At 38.6% G+C, this 17,007-nt stretch overlaps 1 protein-coding gene across 1 annotated transcript; it reads right to left on the bottom strand.

Moving 5' to 3' along the window:
* Positions 1-1,300: 1,300 nt before the first annotated feature.
* Positions 1,301-5,875, bottom strand: LOC310943679 (carbohydrate sulfotransferase 12-like; the record flags this gene model as incomplete). Its single annotated transcript, XM_083909315.1, has 5 exons — positions 1,301-1,573; positions 1,810-2,002; positions 2,122-2,250; positions 3,740-3,882; positions 5,339-5,875. The coding sequence occupies 5 exons, from the start codon at positions 5,873-5,875 to the stop codon at positions 1,301-1,303; spliced, it is 1,275 nt and encodes a 424-aa protein (XP_083765441.1).
* Positions 5,876-17,007: the final 11,132 nt, after the last annotated feature.

Genomic DNA, 17,007 nt, shown 5'->3' with positions numbered 1-17,007 from the left:
TTGTACTACCATGGACCTTTGATGTTATCACTATGGTATTGTGGAATTTTGATGTTATTGTGGAGCTTTGTTGTTATGGAGTGATCATGTACTCCCCAGCTCACAAAGGGTGTGTGCTACTTTCCTAAATAAACAGTTAAATGTTAAAAATGGGCCTTGCTTTACGAAGGCCGCCTTCCTGACCTGCCATGTTTCTACAGTTGCCCAAATGGACAAAGCAGCCAGAGTGCACATTTCACATTCACGCGAAACAAAGAACTAGTTTGTACCATTGTAGTTGTAGTTATCATTAGGTCTGGGCTATATGGCAAAAAAAAGGTAAAGGTATAATTTAAGACCTCCTGAGTGAAAATAGACTGTTAAATATAAGGTAAAACTTTAAATTAAGTGTTGAATTGTATCTCAAACACATGATATTGATATACTGTATATTGATTACATTTATTTTGCCATTGAATAAATTATATTGCAATAATGATTGTTTTATTACCCAGACCTGTTGTCAATTGTTTTCCATGGTTTATTGGATTGTCTAAAAGCCAGTCACTAGTTTTTTATTTGTGGCTAATATAATATATATAATATATTTTTTCATATAATAGTTTATAAAAAAAGTAGTTTTTTTTAACACGTGTTGCTTGCGTTTCATTCCCCATGAGATCAACTCAGTCTTTCACCTTTCACCTTTGAAATCTATGATATCATTTATGACATAATTGTAAGCTCTTATCTCTCACCCCAACTAAACAGTTGCTTTTTTCACTTGATCACCCCCCCCCCCCCACTGGTACATTCAAGAAAATGGTCTTCAATTATTACAACACAACAATACACCTATTTACTCAACATCCTGTGTTCCCTGCACACAGGATGTGATTTGTTTGACATCACAACTCACAAAGGCTGCAAACATTTGGAGTATGAAGGAAGAACCACTCACAGAAAAAGAAAATTAGAAAAAGAAAAAAAATATTTTGCAACACCAGTTATTTTATTGCATCATACAGTATTTCCCATCAGAGATAACAGCTAACATTATCCCAAGTTTTTTCCCAATTGCTTCAATTCAAAGTGCCTTTACATGGGAAAACAGACTGGGATAATGTACAGTAGCGTGTACGTGAGTGTGCTTTAGATATAAAACAAAGACAAATATAAAATACTGGCAGGCACTTCTGTCACTTGATGTCGGTACAAAACAAATGAAACAAACAGCATCATAGACTGGTCTTTTAAGGCAGGTAAGTGAGGTGTGGGCGCTACACACAGTGCAGTGCCCAGGCCTTTGGCTCTGTATGGGTTACTCATGAAGAATGCCCTCAGGTTTAGGATAACCAAACAGCTTAAAGTCCGCTTCATACAGCTTGTACAGTTGTTTCCTCATTGTTAGGGGAATCTGTGCAAACCAGTCTCTTTCCCAGCTGGCAGCAGTTTGGTTTCGGGCCCCTAAAGGAAAGTGGACGAGGTGGTCCAATTTCAGGAGCTTCAGAAGTTTATCTGCATCATTTTCCAGGGTTTCTAGTTGTCCAATGAAGTCATACTTGATCTGGCATGGGTGGCACAAACGATACACCTAAAAAAAAAGCAAGGCAGACACTTTTGAACTGATGCACTGATACATTTACAAAAATTACAAAATCAAGAATAAACACATTCACAGGTGATACAAAAGCTAGATACAATCATATGTGGTTACAAGGAAGCTTTTTAACACCATGTGTGATTAACCGTACTAAACTCAGATGGCTGAAAATTGACGTCTACCGGGGGAATAAGTGTAGGCTAGCGATGTTTGTGTGAGACAAATACCTGTCGCCAGTGTTCATTGAAGACATTCTCTTTCTCTGTCTCTGGATCCAGCAGGTATCTGATAAATTGCTCAAATGTCGGTTTGATTCCAGCAGCAAATGCCTCGGCGGCCTTTTCTGGCAAACTCCCAGAGACGTTACCATAACGACGCAGAATCACGGATCCAAAGTGCATGTAGAAGTCCTTGTTGGGCCTTGAAACACACAAATAACCAGACTTCAATTGTTCATTATTCACAGAATCGCTGCTTAATCAACGGGGGGTGGATCTGGCTCTGTCCTGAACTTGTGAACACACACAAATGAAACAGACCTTCCAAACTTGTTCCTGAAGGCAGAGATGAGACGCACAAAAGGATCTCGCACAAACAGAAACTTGGTGTAGTGCTGAAGCTTAAGTGCCATCAAGTGACGGGACAGAGAACCATAACGGCGCCAAAACCTAGTAAAGGGAACATGAACATATGTACAAAACAACATGAGGGACATGGTGTTGATTCTAATTCTTATTTTGCAATGGAGTTGAATCACAAGCATTCAAATTCAGGCTGTACAAAGTTTCCTGCGGCACTGAAAACAAAAATCAAGCAAATATAATCATGCAAATCTGTTCTTTAGAGGAAAATAATTTGTACTGTACAATTTACAGAGAGGAAACATGTTTAGACACAGGCAGAGGGAGAGAAAGGGCTGTGTGTGCTGCTGCACCAGCCCCGCCTATTATTTCCAGTCTCCCCTTTCATGTGTCACCTTGGTAAATAATTACCTGAGCTCCCGGATAACTTGTCAAACAGTTTAGGTGTAACTCTGTGTACAAGCGTTACTGTAGCACTAATGATACCCACTTTCCATATGTTGAAAAGGATGCTTTGTCATTTCTGTATGCAAATAAAATTGTAATATATATATATATGTATATAGATAGATAGATACTACTAACTACTATTCAACAGCATTTAGAGGTTCACAGAAAACTAAATACCCATTTAAAGTAACCTGATAAAATGAAGAACACAGCAATTTATTGGTAGTTATTTTTCTACCACTGGGGAAACTTAAGGGACATTAAAGTGACTCACTAATACCCATTGAGGTATTAAATGATTTAATAATACTGGATGGACAAGCATAATTATTTTATATAGAAACCTAAGTAAATTTTAATTAAAAACTATTATTTCTTCAAATTCTGTTGACCATTCTTAGAAATCCTAACAGTGCCTCCTGCTGGACAAAGTCAGTAATACAGAGCTGCATTATTGTCTATCCAGTGTCCAGGATGCCACTGTGACTGAGTGAGGGAGCAATAATGTGAGGCTCTTTGTCTGTTGTGTTGTTGTGCATTGATGAGACGAAGTAAGTACAGGTTATTGATATTAAATGCCAAAATCGTGTGTTTATCGTTTAAATCCATCACCTTTTAACCTTTGTGCTGTTAATTAAAATGGTGTAGCAGCTAATTAGCTTACCCACTCTTCGCATTGTTTCGTTTGCCTGTTTAACTTGATGCAACCATATAGTTACTATGTGTAGTTGTTTGATGCATGTGATGATTTAATGGTCGAGTGTGAACATTTCAGGTAATTATTATTTTCATTTGGCAGAAATTGAAAATAGAATAATTATACTTGTTCCCCCCTCACAAGTGTGTAATTTGTGTAAGAACTACTCTGACACAATAGTTTTAAATTATTTGAAAATGTACAAAAAAAAAATCCAAATTATTTATAAATGTATACATGCATATTTCCCCATCAGTTTGCTCAACCATGACAGCGTTAAATGTTGCTTAATGTGCCAATTTGTACACTTTTAATTTGCAAAATTTGGAAACATGTATCTAGTAACAGATCTTCTATTATTACAACACAACAATTCACCTATTTACTTAACATGTACTTTTCCTGTCCGTGTGTGTTTGTGTGTCTTACTTGGCGAAGGTGAGGTAAAGCGAGGAGTTGTGTACTACGTCTGGAGGTAGAGCCTCTGGGTCAGTGTAAGGTTTTCCTGAGTCGGGAGAAATCAGAGACTGAGACAAAACCACCATCACTCTCTTCCAGTTGGTGCACGCCACCTGAACGGAAAGCAGCGATGGACATTGGAAGAAAAAAAAAGAAAGAAAGAAAGATAACACATTTACAATGGCAATGACAGTGGCTACATTTGCTCATTTAAGGGCAACTTTTGCAAAAAATGTGTGCATATGTGATTTACTCGTGATTAATAATGACCAAAACAACTTTTTTTTTTTGCCATATTTGTCCCCTCTTCACCCAAATACAATTAATCAATTACTCAGGAGCTGCAAAACTTACTAGACCCATAAAATGAAGACAATCACATGTATAAAGAGTTATATACAGTCTGTATGTATATATACAGTATGTATGTATATCTACATATATAACATATATATATGTAGATATACATATACAAATACAATTAATCTGGAGCTGCAAAACCTACTTGACCCATAAAATGAAGACACTTACATGTATAAAGGGTTATATACAGTATGTATGTATATATATATATACATATATAACATATATATGTACGTATATACGTACATATATATACATAATATTTTGTTGCTTTTATGAAATTTAAGAACTACAAAAGAAAACTGTTGACTGACAATTCACTGCTGTTTGTACATTGTTTGTGGCAAATGAATGTCAAAATTAAAAGTAATCCAAATATCCAACATTTGGATTGTATGTAGTTCATGCTTGTGATAACCTGAATGGCATAAGTATGTGGATCTTCATGTACATATTACTACGTACAAGTATCGGGAATGGCTTTCCATATTTTAAACACAATCAAAAGTCACATGTTACTTAGAGCCACAGTTTGCAGACCCCTGGTTAAAAAAAATAAACAAAAGCAAACTCCAGCACATGCGAGCTAGTGTGAGGAATGCAGGGGTCTGAGGTGCACTTGAGGAACCCTTATGAAGTATAAATTACTTCTACTTGGGTTCAAGCATGTTGAGTTTGGAGGAGGAGATACAAAATGTATTAAATAAACCTCGTAAATATCAATACTTGTGAAAGCACACGTGCAGTTAAACTAATGCTTGCAGCTGCTGCCACCTTGTGGTAATAGATGCACAACTAAGCTCATTGTGGAGGTATGGAAATATACTGAAATAAAACATTGTTCAATTTTGTGTATTGTAACGTTTGAATATTTTAAATGCAATTTTTCTTTGAATGTTGTGAGATTTTATTAACATTAGGGATGTTGGCCAATTTATCAGATTTTCATCTGCTTTTTCATGCTTTAAAACGTGTTATTCTATCAGCCTTTAAAAATGCAGTTAAGTACCCTCTCGTTTAAAACACTCACTCACTCACTCACTCAATCTTCTACCACTTTATCCTCCACTTTATTCTCCACATGAGGCGCGTGGGGATCGCTATGCAAATCCCAAGCGAAAGGTCTCTTTTAAATCAGTTTCAAAATATTAGATGGACACTACCAATTGTTACACAAATACACACATGCACAACAGCCAGCTGTACCTTGGGAACATAACAGTAGATAATCTGGTGAGTGTCATCCACAATCAGGTGATCCAGTTCCCTGATGGAGATCTGCTCAAATGCCAGAGTCCTTCCAGGAAATTCCACAGCATCCTTTCCTGAACAAACATCCATGATCCTCTGCTTCCTCGTCTCCTGTTCTCCATCGTCAACAGAGTTATAAATCCTTTCCTCATCCCCTCTTGTTTTCTCCTCCTCCTCCTGCTCTTGCTGATCTTCTTTCTCCTGTGTTTCATCTCCAGCTGCTCCTCTGCTCGTCTTTGGGATGAGTTTTGTGCTGGAAGTTGTGGTTGGGATGGTGAGGGTAGAACTGGTCTGGGCTCTGTTGGTGGATGTAGAAAAGGATAGTCCTGTTGTCACCCGAGGGCAAGAATCAGAGCGAGGGTAACACCGTTTGGGGTCCTGCAGTGGATATAAGTTGAAGCCCCCGACGTCGTCCCAGTAGACGATGATCAGCAGAATCATAAACAAAGACCCCAAGATGAACGCCACTCGAAGCCCACGCCATATACCCATAGTCGTAACAGATCTAGAACCGTGATTGGTGAAGAAAAGAGGAAGAGGACATCTCAACTCCATGGTGGGTTGTCAATCACGGAAGGAGACACTTCCCGTTTGTCGGTCGCAACTGAAAGAAACAGGAAAGATTACAAAATCCCTCTTAAAATAGACAGAAGCATTGTGATCTTTGTGATCACAGTACAAGATCTTTTAATCTAATGCATGTATATGTAAGCCAAGATTGTTTAGGTCTAATGTGATAATAAAGTTTTTCAAACAAAGCTGAGAGGAATTCAGTACTTGCATTTATGCAAGCAGCAGAGGGAGGAAAAAAGGAGAGGAAACAATAGCAGGGTCATAATTTAGTTCAGGGGAAAATGCACTTTAAATATGTGAAACAGTCCTTGGAATTCACATGATAAGTGGCCAGCGAGGCATCTGCAGCACACACAATTCCCACCGCCTCCTCCTGTGTGCACCCACGGCATTGTTTGCAAGGAGAGCATGCTATGATCATTTTCACAGAACATAGGGCTGTTAAAAAAATAAAATACGTCAACTGGAAGAAAATCAAGTAAAACAGGCCCAGATGAAACAAATAAGAATACTGCAACAGTCACTGCTGCTGAGGCTCTCTCTACGTCTAAACCTCTCAAATGGAATGGGACACATTTCCATGTATTTTCCTCCATTATATCCTTCAAAGTGTTATGTTAGTCTCTTTGGCATAATATTTAATTCAATGTGACAAAAAGTTGAATTTGGAGAACCCTGACATAAGAAACTAGGTATTTCCCAACATTTTATAAAAAGGTCCAAAATGGCCACAATTAGCATATTTCAAACAACATTCCAGATTAAGAATATATTTGAGGAAGATTTTGGGAAATACCATTTTCTGCATTTTATTTTTCATTAACTAGTAATTAAACAACAGGGATGGTATGTCTGTCCGATACAATTATATACAGCATTTTCAATAAAAAGTAATGATTCCTGAAACAGGCCATCAAAAAAGCAATAATAGTAATAATATCATTATCATTGATTATTGACTATTATTTACAACAATAATAACAATTACAAATTACAAATTATCAACCAATTGTTTGGTCGGACGTAACATCTTCTATATGATGACATATTTTACTTTATAAAAACGATAAATAAACTGCTTATTGTGTGATATACAGTTAGTTGTACACATCCACACACTGTGCTGGTTGTGTTTTTGACCAGCATGAAGTTGCTTGGGGCCGTGAGAACCTCTGCCCCCCACCGGAGGCACTCAGCTGTCACAGAGATGTGAACAAATGCATGTGTGTGTGTGGGGGTGGAAGCAGCTACAGTCTGCTGCCTGCTGCAAGGTTTAAATACTTTATTGTCCCATAAAACATCAACAGTCTGGGCTAGTCCAACACACACACACACACAAGTGCGCGCGCGCACACACAGCTCATATTATTTTGTCAGAGAAAATGATCGGTTTCTCTGCGGTGCTTTTATTTTTTTTCTTACATCCAATCTCCACGTGGACTAGATGAGTCTATTCTGAGACGCAGGCATTCATTAAAGGGATAGTTCAGGGTTTTTTTTGAAGTGGAGGGGTGTGTGCTGCTGAAGCAGACAGGAGACAACATGGAGGGCGTCGCCAGTTTTGAGAGGGATATGGAAGGAGGAGAACACAATTTGTTTTCCTTCCTTGTACAGAATAAATGCCCCCCAAAAAAGAAAAATGTAAACACTTTCAGTGGTTGTGAGGCTGGCAGACAGCCCTTTGAAAATATAACCCAAACAGCTCATCTGCCACATGGTAACACATGCACTATTCAGTGTGGAAATATGTTCAGGAAACTCTTTGGTCGTCTTCAAACAGAATGGTTGGGGGTTTGATGCCCTGATGTGTCCCTGTTACCTGAAATTACTCCAGGCAGCTGTGGAGGCAGTCAGTGTGTGAATCGGTTTCATAGATGTGTTATAGAAAAACACTGCATATAGATTCATGTATGAATGGGGTATGAGTGAGTGAATGAATGGCAAAACTGCAGGATTACAGTATATATATTGCAATATGCAATATTGTTTTAAAGATAAAATGTACTATATATATAATTTTACATTAAAGGTGCCATATGTAAAAATGTGGCCAAAACCGGTTACTACATTCAAATTCAAAATACCAAGGTCTTTTAGGTTTCATTTTCTGACGTAACTGGCAACCCGTGGTTGCTCGGCAGCTGAGACTCTACTGATTGCAATGATTGGTAGATGGCGGTAGGTGGCGCCACATGCCAAAACATGATTTCAAAATATAAACATGATTTGCAGTCTGCAAAATATTTTTTTAATGCAAATATTTTGTCTGTACTGTTGTTGTTGGTGAGTTCAGTTTGTTATATGAACATTATTCCTGAGTCTCTGTGACATGTTAGGAGGATTTTATGGCCAGTTGATTTAGATTTATTACATAATGCACCTTTAATTATTGTCTGGATCTATACACGGTCTTATTCTACAGACACAAATATCACACAGTAAAAATGTATATATGAGATATTTATTCAAAATCATTCAGCCCTAATTCTAATGTCTCCCTCTCATACAGGCTCTGTCTACTGTACACAATGCACTGACTCAGCAGGACTACCTCATACAACCCTACCAAAAAACAACAACCTGAACTATCCCTTTAACCCTCTCCTATCTTGGCACGCGCTTGTAATCACACACACACACATGCAGAAGACAAAAAAAAAGACTCAGAGGAGGAAGAGGGTGAATTGAAACCTACATTATAGCTGTGATTCTGCAGTCAGTTTTTTTTAGATTATGTCCTTTTACAGCAGAGGGGAGAGGACTCTCCTCCTCCTCCTCCTCCTCCTCTTCCTCCTCGGCATGAATGTATTCAGTTCACAGGTTACAATGTGTCCATTCACCGGCTGCCTGTGCAGGACACTGTCCCATTCTCATGCGAACACTGTCTTTTTTTACAGCCGACGACCGAGGACAAAACTGTTTCCTCTGCTTTCTTCTCTCCCTACAAACCTTCCTCATCATCATCATCATCATCATGTGCTGCTGTAGCACTGGAATAAAGCCTGGCTCTGTTCCCGTTACAATTCCACACGACACACAAATAATCACAGACTTCAAATACATCAGTGGGAGGGAATTAAATGTCCAATTTTATGTTCAGTCTTACCGGGCTGATGAGCTCCATGTCTCCGCTTTTTTTTTTTCTCCCCTGCCTAAACGGTGCCCGGTCTCTCGCGTGTCCGTCGGTAAGTCCGGTGATGATGAGCCGGCTGAGCAGCACGACAGGACCACAATGTTCACCGCTCCGGTCTCGTCCACACATGTACTGGAGCGTCGTCGTCTCGCGAGACTTCGCCGGTCCAAACCCTTTAGTTTTATTGTAGAGTGCTCGTGCCGCCCCCGTGCCTATACACATCCACCCACATGATTATAATGTAAAAAAGGCGGCTAGTTACTACAGGTGACGTTTTGTTGATATCTGCCATTATTGTGAAATAGTACGACATTAAATATTTAGATTTTGATTTTTGGTGAATATTTTAAATATTTAATTGAATACTGCTTCAACATAATAGCAGATATCAACAAAACCGTACCTGTATAGTAAGTAGCTGCATACCATTGGCAACTACTACAGCAATCAGAATGATAAAAATATATTTTTGTTGATTTTTGGTAAATTTTTTAAATATTTAATTTTATACTGTTTCACAATAATGGCAAATATCAACAAAACTTTACCTGTAGTAAGTAGCAGCTTACCATAGGCAACTACTACAGCAATCAGAATGAGAAAATGTCTATTTGTTGATTGAGAAAATGTGTTTCGAAAACGAATATCCAGCGAATATCAAAGCAAATATCAAAATATCAAAGCACGCTCAATAAGCGTAGTAGTGAACTTAATCCTAATTTCGGCGCCTCATTGTCATAATTATTAGTGTAGTCTGTAATGCACACATTGTATAGAGCTTTATACAAAGAAGAAGAAATGACAGTGACATATGGGACATTTTTACACACTTTTAATTGGGAATGAATGCCATGCGCCATATTAAAATGAGATATGGAATCAGGAAAAAAATATGTTTTTCATAAAGGGCCATAATTACATCATCAGAGGGCAACTGACGGACTGTTTTGTGTAGCTGACCCCAAACTATGGAACAATTTACCGATTGAAATTCAATTTTGCTCCACCATTTGAACATTTGAAATCACCCACATCTTCTTCTCAGTCTTCACTTCAGGACACTTCTATTTAGATTTTTACCATTTTATTATTGTATTATTTTACTTTTTAACTTTTGTGTTTTTATTGTTTGTATGTTTTATACCTTCCTGTTATGCCTTTGACATTGTCAAGCATGTTAGTCAACCCTGGTTGTTTCTCTAAACTTAGCAATTATTATTGAATTAATGAATGAATGAATGGATGAATGAATGAATGAATGAATGAATGAATGAATGAATGAATGAATGAATTAATTAATTAATAAAGGACATTTGGTTGATGACATATTTGCTAGATTGAAGAATGCGGTGTACAATTTATCTCCTGTTGCTATGATATATGATCCATTACCAAGTGTCTCCTACTGGCTGTTTCCAGACAAGAGACAAAAGTACAAAGATTGAAGATTCAACAAGTTTCTTGTCATATGTACAGTAAGAAAACATGTTTGTGCAAGGAAATTCTTTCTTGCTGTCCACACAAATGCTGAGTTAAAAGTCAACAGTTGAAAGTAATAAAATCATTTTGAAATAAGGGCAGTATAACTAGATATACAATAGAAATAAATGTCTGTTATATACAGTGAATTATAAGTATCTAATATGTACATATAATAGAAAAAATAAAGACTGCAAAATGCTCAAAGACAATCTTAACAGTATGGACGAGACACTTTCCTTGTGTATTTCATATTACCAAAGGCCTGGTTGACAGACTCCTGGATGTTACGCTTTGTCCCACTTTGTGGGGACTTCACAGCACAATCGATCTACAACAGGCCTCACATCCCACAAATTGAGACAATGTCCCACATTTTATCCAACTCTACACTGACAACACACTACACTACACTGTGTAACAAAGGAGGGGGGAGATGTCAAACACAGGGCACTGCCTCCCTCTTCTTGTCACTTTGAGTCAGTCAGAGCAAGATGCTGTATAATTACAGCTGAAGGAGTTTCTGCTTGATTTGATTCGATGTTTTATTTATCTCCAACACTCAGCATACTGTGACAGAAAAATAATAATAATCCAAAAACACAAAATTAAAGCAGATTAATAAATGATGTCACGCAAAAACAAAACAAACAAAATAAATAAAAACTATACATTAGAGAAGGAGCAGGCAGAATCATAATGCTTTTTTGTCATGTGAATACTGTGAGTACAACTGTACTTTGTTGTTATATTGTAAATTAATAAATGTTTGTCTTTCTTCCTTTTGTGAAAAAATGCCTTCACCTGGTTGTATATTTTATAATCCATAGCTTTTATATTTTAAGTACCAGTGGTATGTAGTATACTTGATACATTCAGTACCATATATACGGTATATATATACTGTATATACATACATATATATAGCAAAATAAATAATAATAATACAAAAAAGATAAAATTCTGCTGTGTAACATGCAGCTGTCGGTTTGTTTTGATGTGTCAGTGTTTCCCACTGTTCCTATTTTTTTTGTATCAAGCACATTTTTATTGCTGATGGATTTGGTTTCTCATGATTGTTTGTAAGTGTCTCTGTCTCCCACACGGTGGCGTCATTTCATCGTCTGAACTGAAAAGCATCCCCTCATGTGCGTTTCTGTCAACTAGGAAAAACTAAATAATAGATATTTTCCTCCTGTGTTTTGTACCTGACATTCATCTGTGCACCTGAAGTAGACGTGGCTGTGAAATCAGAGGTAATATAATAATAATATATATATAGCACTTGAAACTCACAGAACACAGAATTAGTCAGTCATCAGTTGAGATTGGCACCAGCACCCCCTATGACCATCAAGGATAAAGTGATAGGAGATGAATGAATGAATGAATGAATGAATGAATGAATGAATGAATCAGAGACAAGACTTTCCATTTTGAAGCAGTAGTTCATAGTAGTTGGATGTGTAGGTCGACTTGTGACCAGTGCATTATCATTTCTTTTGCATCTGTGACTGATGGCACTAACAGTTGAACCAGCAGTTAGCCTAAATAACAACATTCTAATACAATAACACATGTACTAGTAGCTTTTTAATGAAAACACACTGTATATGTTGTATCAAACACAAACTGCTGCACAGCTGTGTGCTGTCACATATATGCTGGAATCTATTATATTTATATTATTAGGTGCTAATACATTCATTATGGGTCCTTGTTACACGAGTGAGTTGCTTCAATACACCTATCTACAGCAGAGGGCAGTGTTGACTTTTGCTGGATTTCAGGGATTTTGCGGCAGGAGGAACATAGAGAGGAAGTTATGATTTGAACTTTTCTGTGCAGAAATAAAAGTGGTGCTGTAGAGCTAAGGAGTCAACTGGTGAGCTCTTCATTTCCAGGTTCCCGTGGATATCTCACGTGTTCAAATTTAGAAATTGAACTCAATATGAAAATGACTCGTCAAAGAAAGTTTAACAGTGTAAAATGACATGACAATGACAATTACATTGATTCATCAAGTGACACATAATACACCAGGGCTCTCAAACTGGCGGCCCCCCAATCGATTACATACGTCCCCCCCCCCACTTAATATCATGTTATAATGAAAACATATAATGTCGATAGGTGTTTACTTCACTGAATTAGACCCACATGGGCAATCTTGTAAGGTTACTTTATCTATAATTAATTTGAATGGGAAAATCAAAACAGAAAATCACAGTGTGTGTTTGTGTGTGTGTGCGTGAGAGAGAGAGACATAGATAAAGCATGAAGAGTGTGTGCTATCCAGTAACCTCGTTTAAATGCAAACTCTATAATGATTATAATTTACTCTTTTTAAATTCATCCTCTCTCCTTCTCTTCTCCCACCGATTATACAATTCTGAAGCAATAAACACTGTATGTCTCAAATTTGAACTGAACTGTGACTTAAGCACAGATGAAGAGGAGGAGGAGGAGGAGGGTGGAGAGGTCGGAGCTGTGCTGCAGCGTGATTGGCAGACTGACCTTGGTTCCCGCCCCAATTTCTGTAAATGCAGTGCTGCCCAAATGGGGCGTGTCACTATGGAAACATGACTGCATGTGTGAGTGTGTGTATGTGTCTAAGAGAGAATGGGACTTCTAGTCAGTCTGTCAGCTCATGTATGGAGTTTGCTGTGAGAAGAGGAGAAGAGAAGAAGAGCTGTTTCATGTAGTGCGAGACACACGTGGTATGTTCCAAGTCAGGTTTACTTATTGCAGCTTTAGCAGATGGTTTAAGCTAATTCCAAAGTGTGTTTGTGTGTGTGTGTGAAATAGATGTGCTGAGGAATGGCTATGAATTTCCTCATCCATCCCCTGAACAGCTTTTGAAGAAGCTCTGTCAGCGAGTGTGGGAGTGTGGCTGTCTGTGTGTGTGTGTTTGTGTGTGTTTGTGTGGTTCACATAATGTAAATAAAACAGACAGTGGGTTTCCTCCTCTATGAGAGCAGGACCAGGATGAACCTGAGGAGGAGGCTCTCCTTCAAGCGAGTTTGGAACTTCAATACAGTGAGTAGTACACACACACACACACACACACACACACACACACACACACACACACACACACACGCACACACACACGCACACACACACGCACACGCACACGCACACGCACACGAGAGAGATATTTACGTAGTTACTAACTAAAATTACTTATTTATTCATTTATGTCCAGCGGTGTGGTGTGCTCAAGATAAACATTCTCAAAACAGTATGGGTTGCCACACCATCAGTGTGCGAAAACAGGGCACACGTTATGTGAATTAGTTTTCATTCGTTTTCTAATGTATTATTGCACTTTTTTTTTTTTCTTAGAAATTCTGGCCTTGTAGTATACCTGCATATCGCATCGTCTGCATCACTGTTTTTGTCCATATAAACATGCTTAAATAAATACTGCTGCATTCACTGACTCATTAGCCAAATCAGTTTTTCTGTTACACCTCCAAAGTGTCTAGTGTGCAGGTAGAATAAAGGGAATCTATCAGCTTCACACTATAGAGAGCGTCACGACCAGGCCTACGGGAAAACCTGATTGCAACAAGACTAAGGAGACTCCCTCCCCCCCCCCCAAAAAAACAAGCACACAAATGTCTGATGTCAGTCTGGCTGTGAGTGTTTCAAGGAAGTCCACTGCAGCTGGGATGACCAGGTCTTTTAAACTGGAACCTCCTGTGCAGGACCAATCAGCTCCCAGGATCCAGCTAGACCAGTGGTCACCAACCTTTTTGAGACCGAGAGCTACCTGAAGGGTAAAGAATAATATGGAGGGCTACCACATTAACATTTTATGCACAATTTTTTTTTTTTTTACCATTTAAATGATTAATATTATGCATTCAACTGCATACACATTAATTCCAGTGCTTACTCCTAAGGATTATCAGCTTTTTTAAACAACATCAATGATATTTTACTGAGTGATCATATGGGTACATGCAAGTGAGGTGAAGGGAGGTGTTCAGTCAAACATGCATATGTGCAAAAGACGACCACGACCCTGGGGTCATAACAGAATGAAAGCAAACACATGGAGCTGATAAGACAAATAGAGAAGAATGAAGACGAGGAGCTGAGGAAAACGAATGGGCCAGAAGTTAAAATTACCTGCACGTCCCGTCAGTTGTTTTAAAGAATAAAGGGAGATAGTGGTCACAGGCTGTGTGTGTGTGTGTGTAAAGATACAGTGAAACAGGAGGAAAGACTAATATTGTGACCAGGCCTAGGTGGAAACCTGCAACAAGAGTGTGGATACTCCCTCTTAAATCTCTGCTGGCTGTGAGAGGTTCAAGGAAGTCCACTGCAGCTGGGACGATCCTCTTGTGCAGGACTAATCAGCTCCCAGGATCCACCTAGACACATCATTCAATCAAACCCATCTCACACTCACATGCAGACACACAAAGAAAAAAAAGCAAAGCACCACCCTGAGGTCATCGTGACACTTAACAAGAGTTTGCGTTAGCTCCAGGCTGTTTCTCTTCCCCCCCAAAGCCAGATGTGTTTGGGGCAAGAGCAGGCGGTCACTCACAGAACTCAGACCTCCACCAAGGCTCATAAACTCTTGTGTGATACAGTTTGTGACGTTCTCAGTGGGTACATTCTTATCAAAATTCAAAGGGAACATACTTGGTTGATCGCCGACCCATCACAAAGAAATTCAGATTGATCCAGGAAGTAGCTAAGAGTATAGGACAAACTTACAGATAAACCCATGCTGATGAAAACATCATCTCCTTGGAGGAAGTAAAAACTGGGATTGAGGACAGAGGCAAAGACAGAAAAACTTGTGTGGTTTGTACATTTCATCTCAAACACAACGTGTAAAGCAAGACTATTCAACTTAAGGCCCAGGGGCCAGAACCGGCCCTTCAAGCAATTTGGACCGGCCCACGGCCCATTAACCCATAAATAAGGAATGTATTATTAAAAAAAACAATAAAACCGTAGCTTCGTCTATTTCTGGCACTAACTTTGCAACACTTTGCGACACTTAGTGACATTTTGTGTCCCTTTTTGGCAAATACTAGTACAGCTGTAACTGTAACTTTTATGTTTTGCACGAAGCGCTAACCGTAGCAATGGCACTTGAATATTATTGGTACTGTTACTTATATTTCTGCAAAAATAGCCTATTGTGGCCATTGCAACTTAATGTTGTTTATATTGTTACCTCTAATTTTGTAAGAGCCAATTGTGACTGTTATACCCAAATGTTGGTGGTACTGTAACGGTTTTGTTACTTACCTTTTTTGTACAAAACAGCAATAGCAATAGCAGCAATTTCAAAAAATAAATAAGTGATAAATAACTTATAACATTTTGTATCTATTTGTATCCGTTTAATGTACATGTAACACAAAATAGTAGTACAGGGGTTGAAATTTTAGTTGAATAGCCCTGGTGTAAAGCAATGGTAAGGTGAGCTGAGTCAGCTCTTTCACTTCTTGCGAAAGTCACTTTCTTATTTTTATTTACTTCATTGAACGCACTGATGTGGCAGATGAGAGTGTGTACTTGTGTTCAGGCGAACTTTTTCAATCAGATTGCTGTTTTTACGTCTTATTCCCACTTCTGTCTGCATGACAGCTGTGAATTTAAACGGTGTGAGCTAAGTGAAAGACATTTAACAGTCGCTCAGACTCGGAGCCTCCTCTCCTGTGGGGCTCTATGTTTTCTCAAATGTTTTCTGCATTCCTTCTTTGCATGATTTTTATTATGATTCCTTTTCCTAGAAAAATTATATGTTTGTGGGGACAATGACATGGGTTCAGTTTGACAACTGTGGCAAAAAGCATTACACCTGCGTATTTTCATTAACCATTTGGAGTCATTAATAACCTAATCAGCGAACCTCCTTTCCTCTTAGAGTTGAGCCACACTAAAGCTGAGCAGTTAATGGTGTTCAATCCTGGCAGGGTGACTGGTCTCCTCAATGGCAGCTACTATTCACCACATTTTCAAAAGTAAACATGCAGGTATGCACACACACACCCACTGAGGCAGCTTCATCCTCAGCTGAAAGTGTGTGTGTGTGTGTCTCAGAGTGTTTGAAAGTGTGCAGTTGGGAAATCTGTGTTGTGAATTCTCGGCCACCTTTTTATTGATAGTGCGCGCGCACGTGTGTGTGTGTGTGTGTGTGTGCATGTGTGTGTGTCAGTTGAAGATGTTCCTCCATGCTTAAATTCGTCTTTCATAGATACACTCAAAATATTGTCTTCTTACCAAAGGTGGCAGTTCCAGCCCTGGTAATAGAGCCAGGTTGTTGTCTTTGTGTGTGTGTGTGTGTGTGTGTGTGTGTGTGTGTGTGTACATTCATGTGTTATTCCAAACAGTTTCTCCTACAGATAGACATATTTTATTTACCTCCAAAATAGAAAAACAGAGTCTCAACACACACACAGAT

Source organism: Microchirus variegatus (genome assembly GCF_963457635.1).
Source record: "Microchirus variegatus genome assembly, chromosome: 23".
NCBI lineage: Eukaryota > Metazoa > Chordata > Actinopteri > Pleuronectiformes > Soleidae > Microchirus > Microchirus variegatus.
The sequence above is the reverse complement of the archived record's forward strand: the minus strand, read 5'-3'. Positions and strand labels throughout refer to the sequence as shown.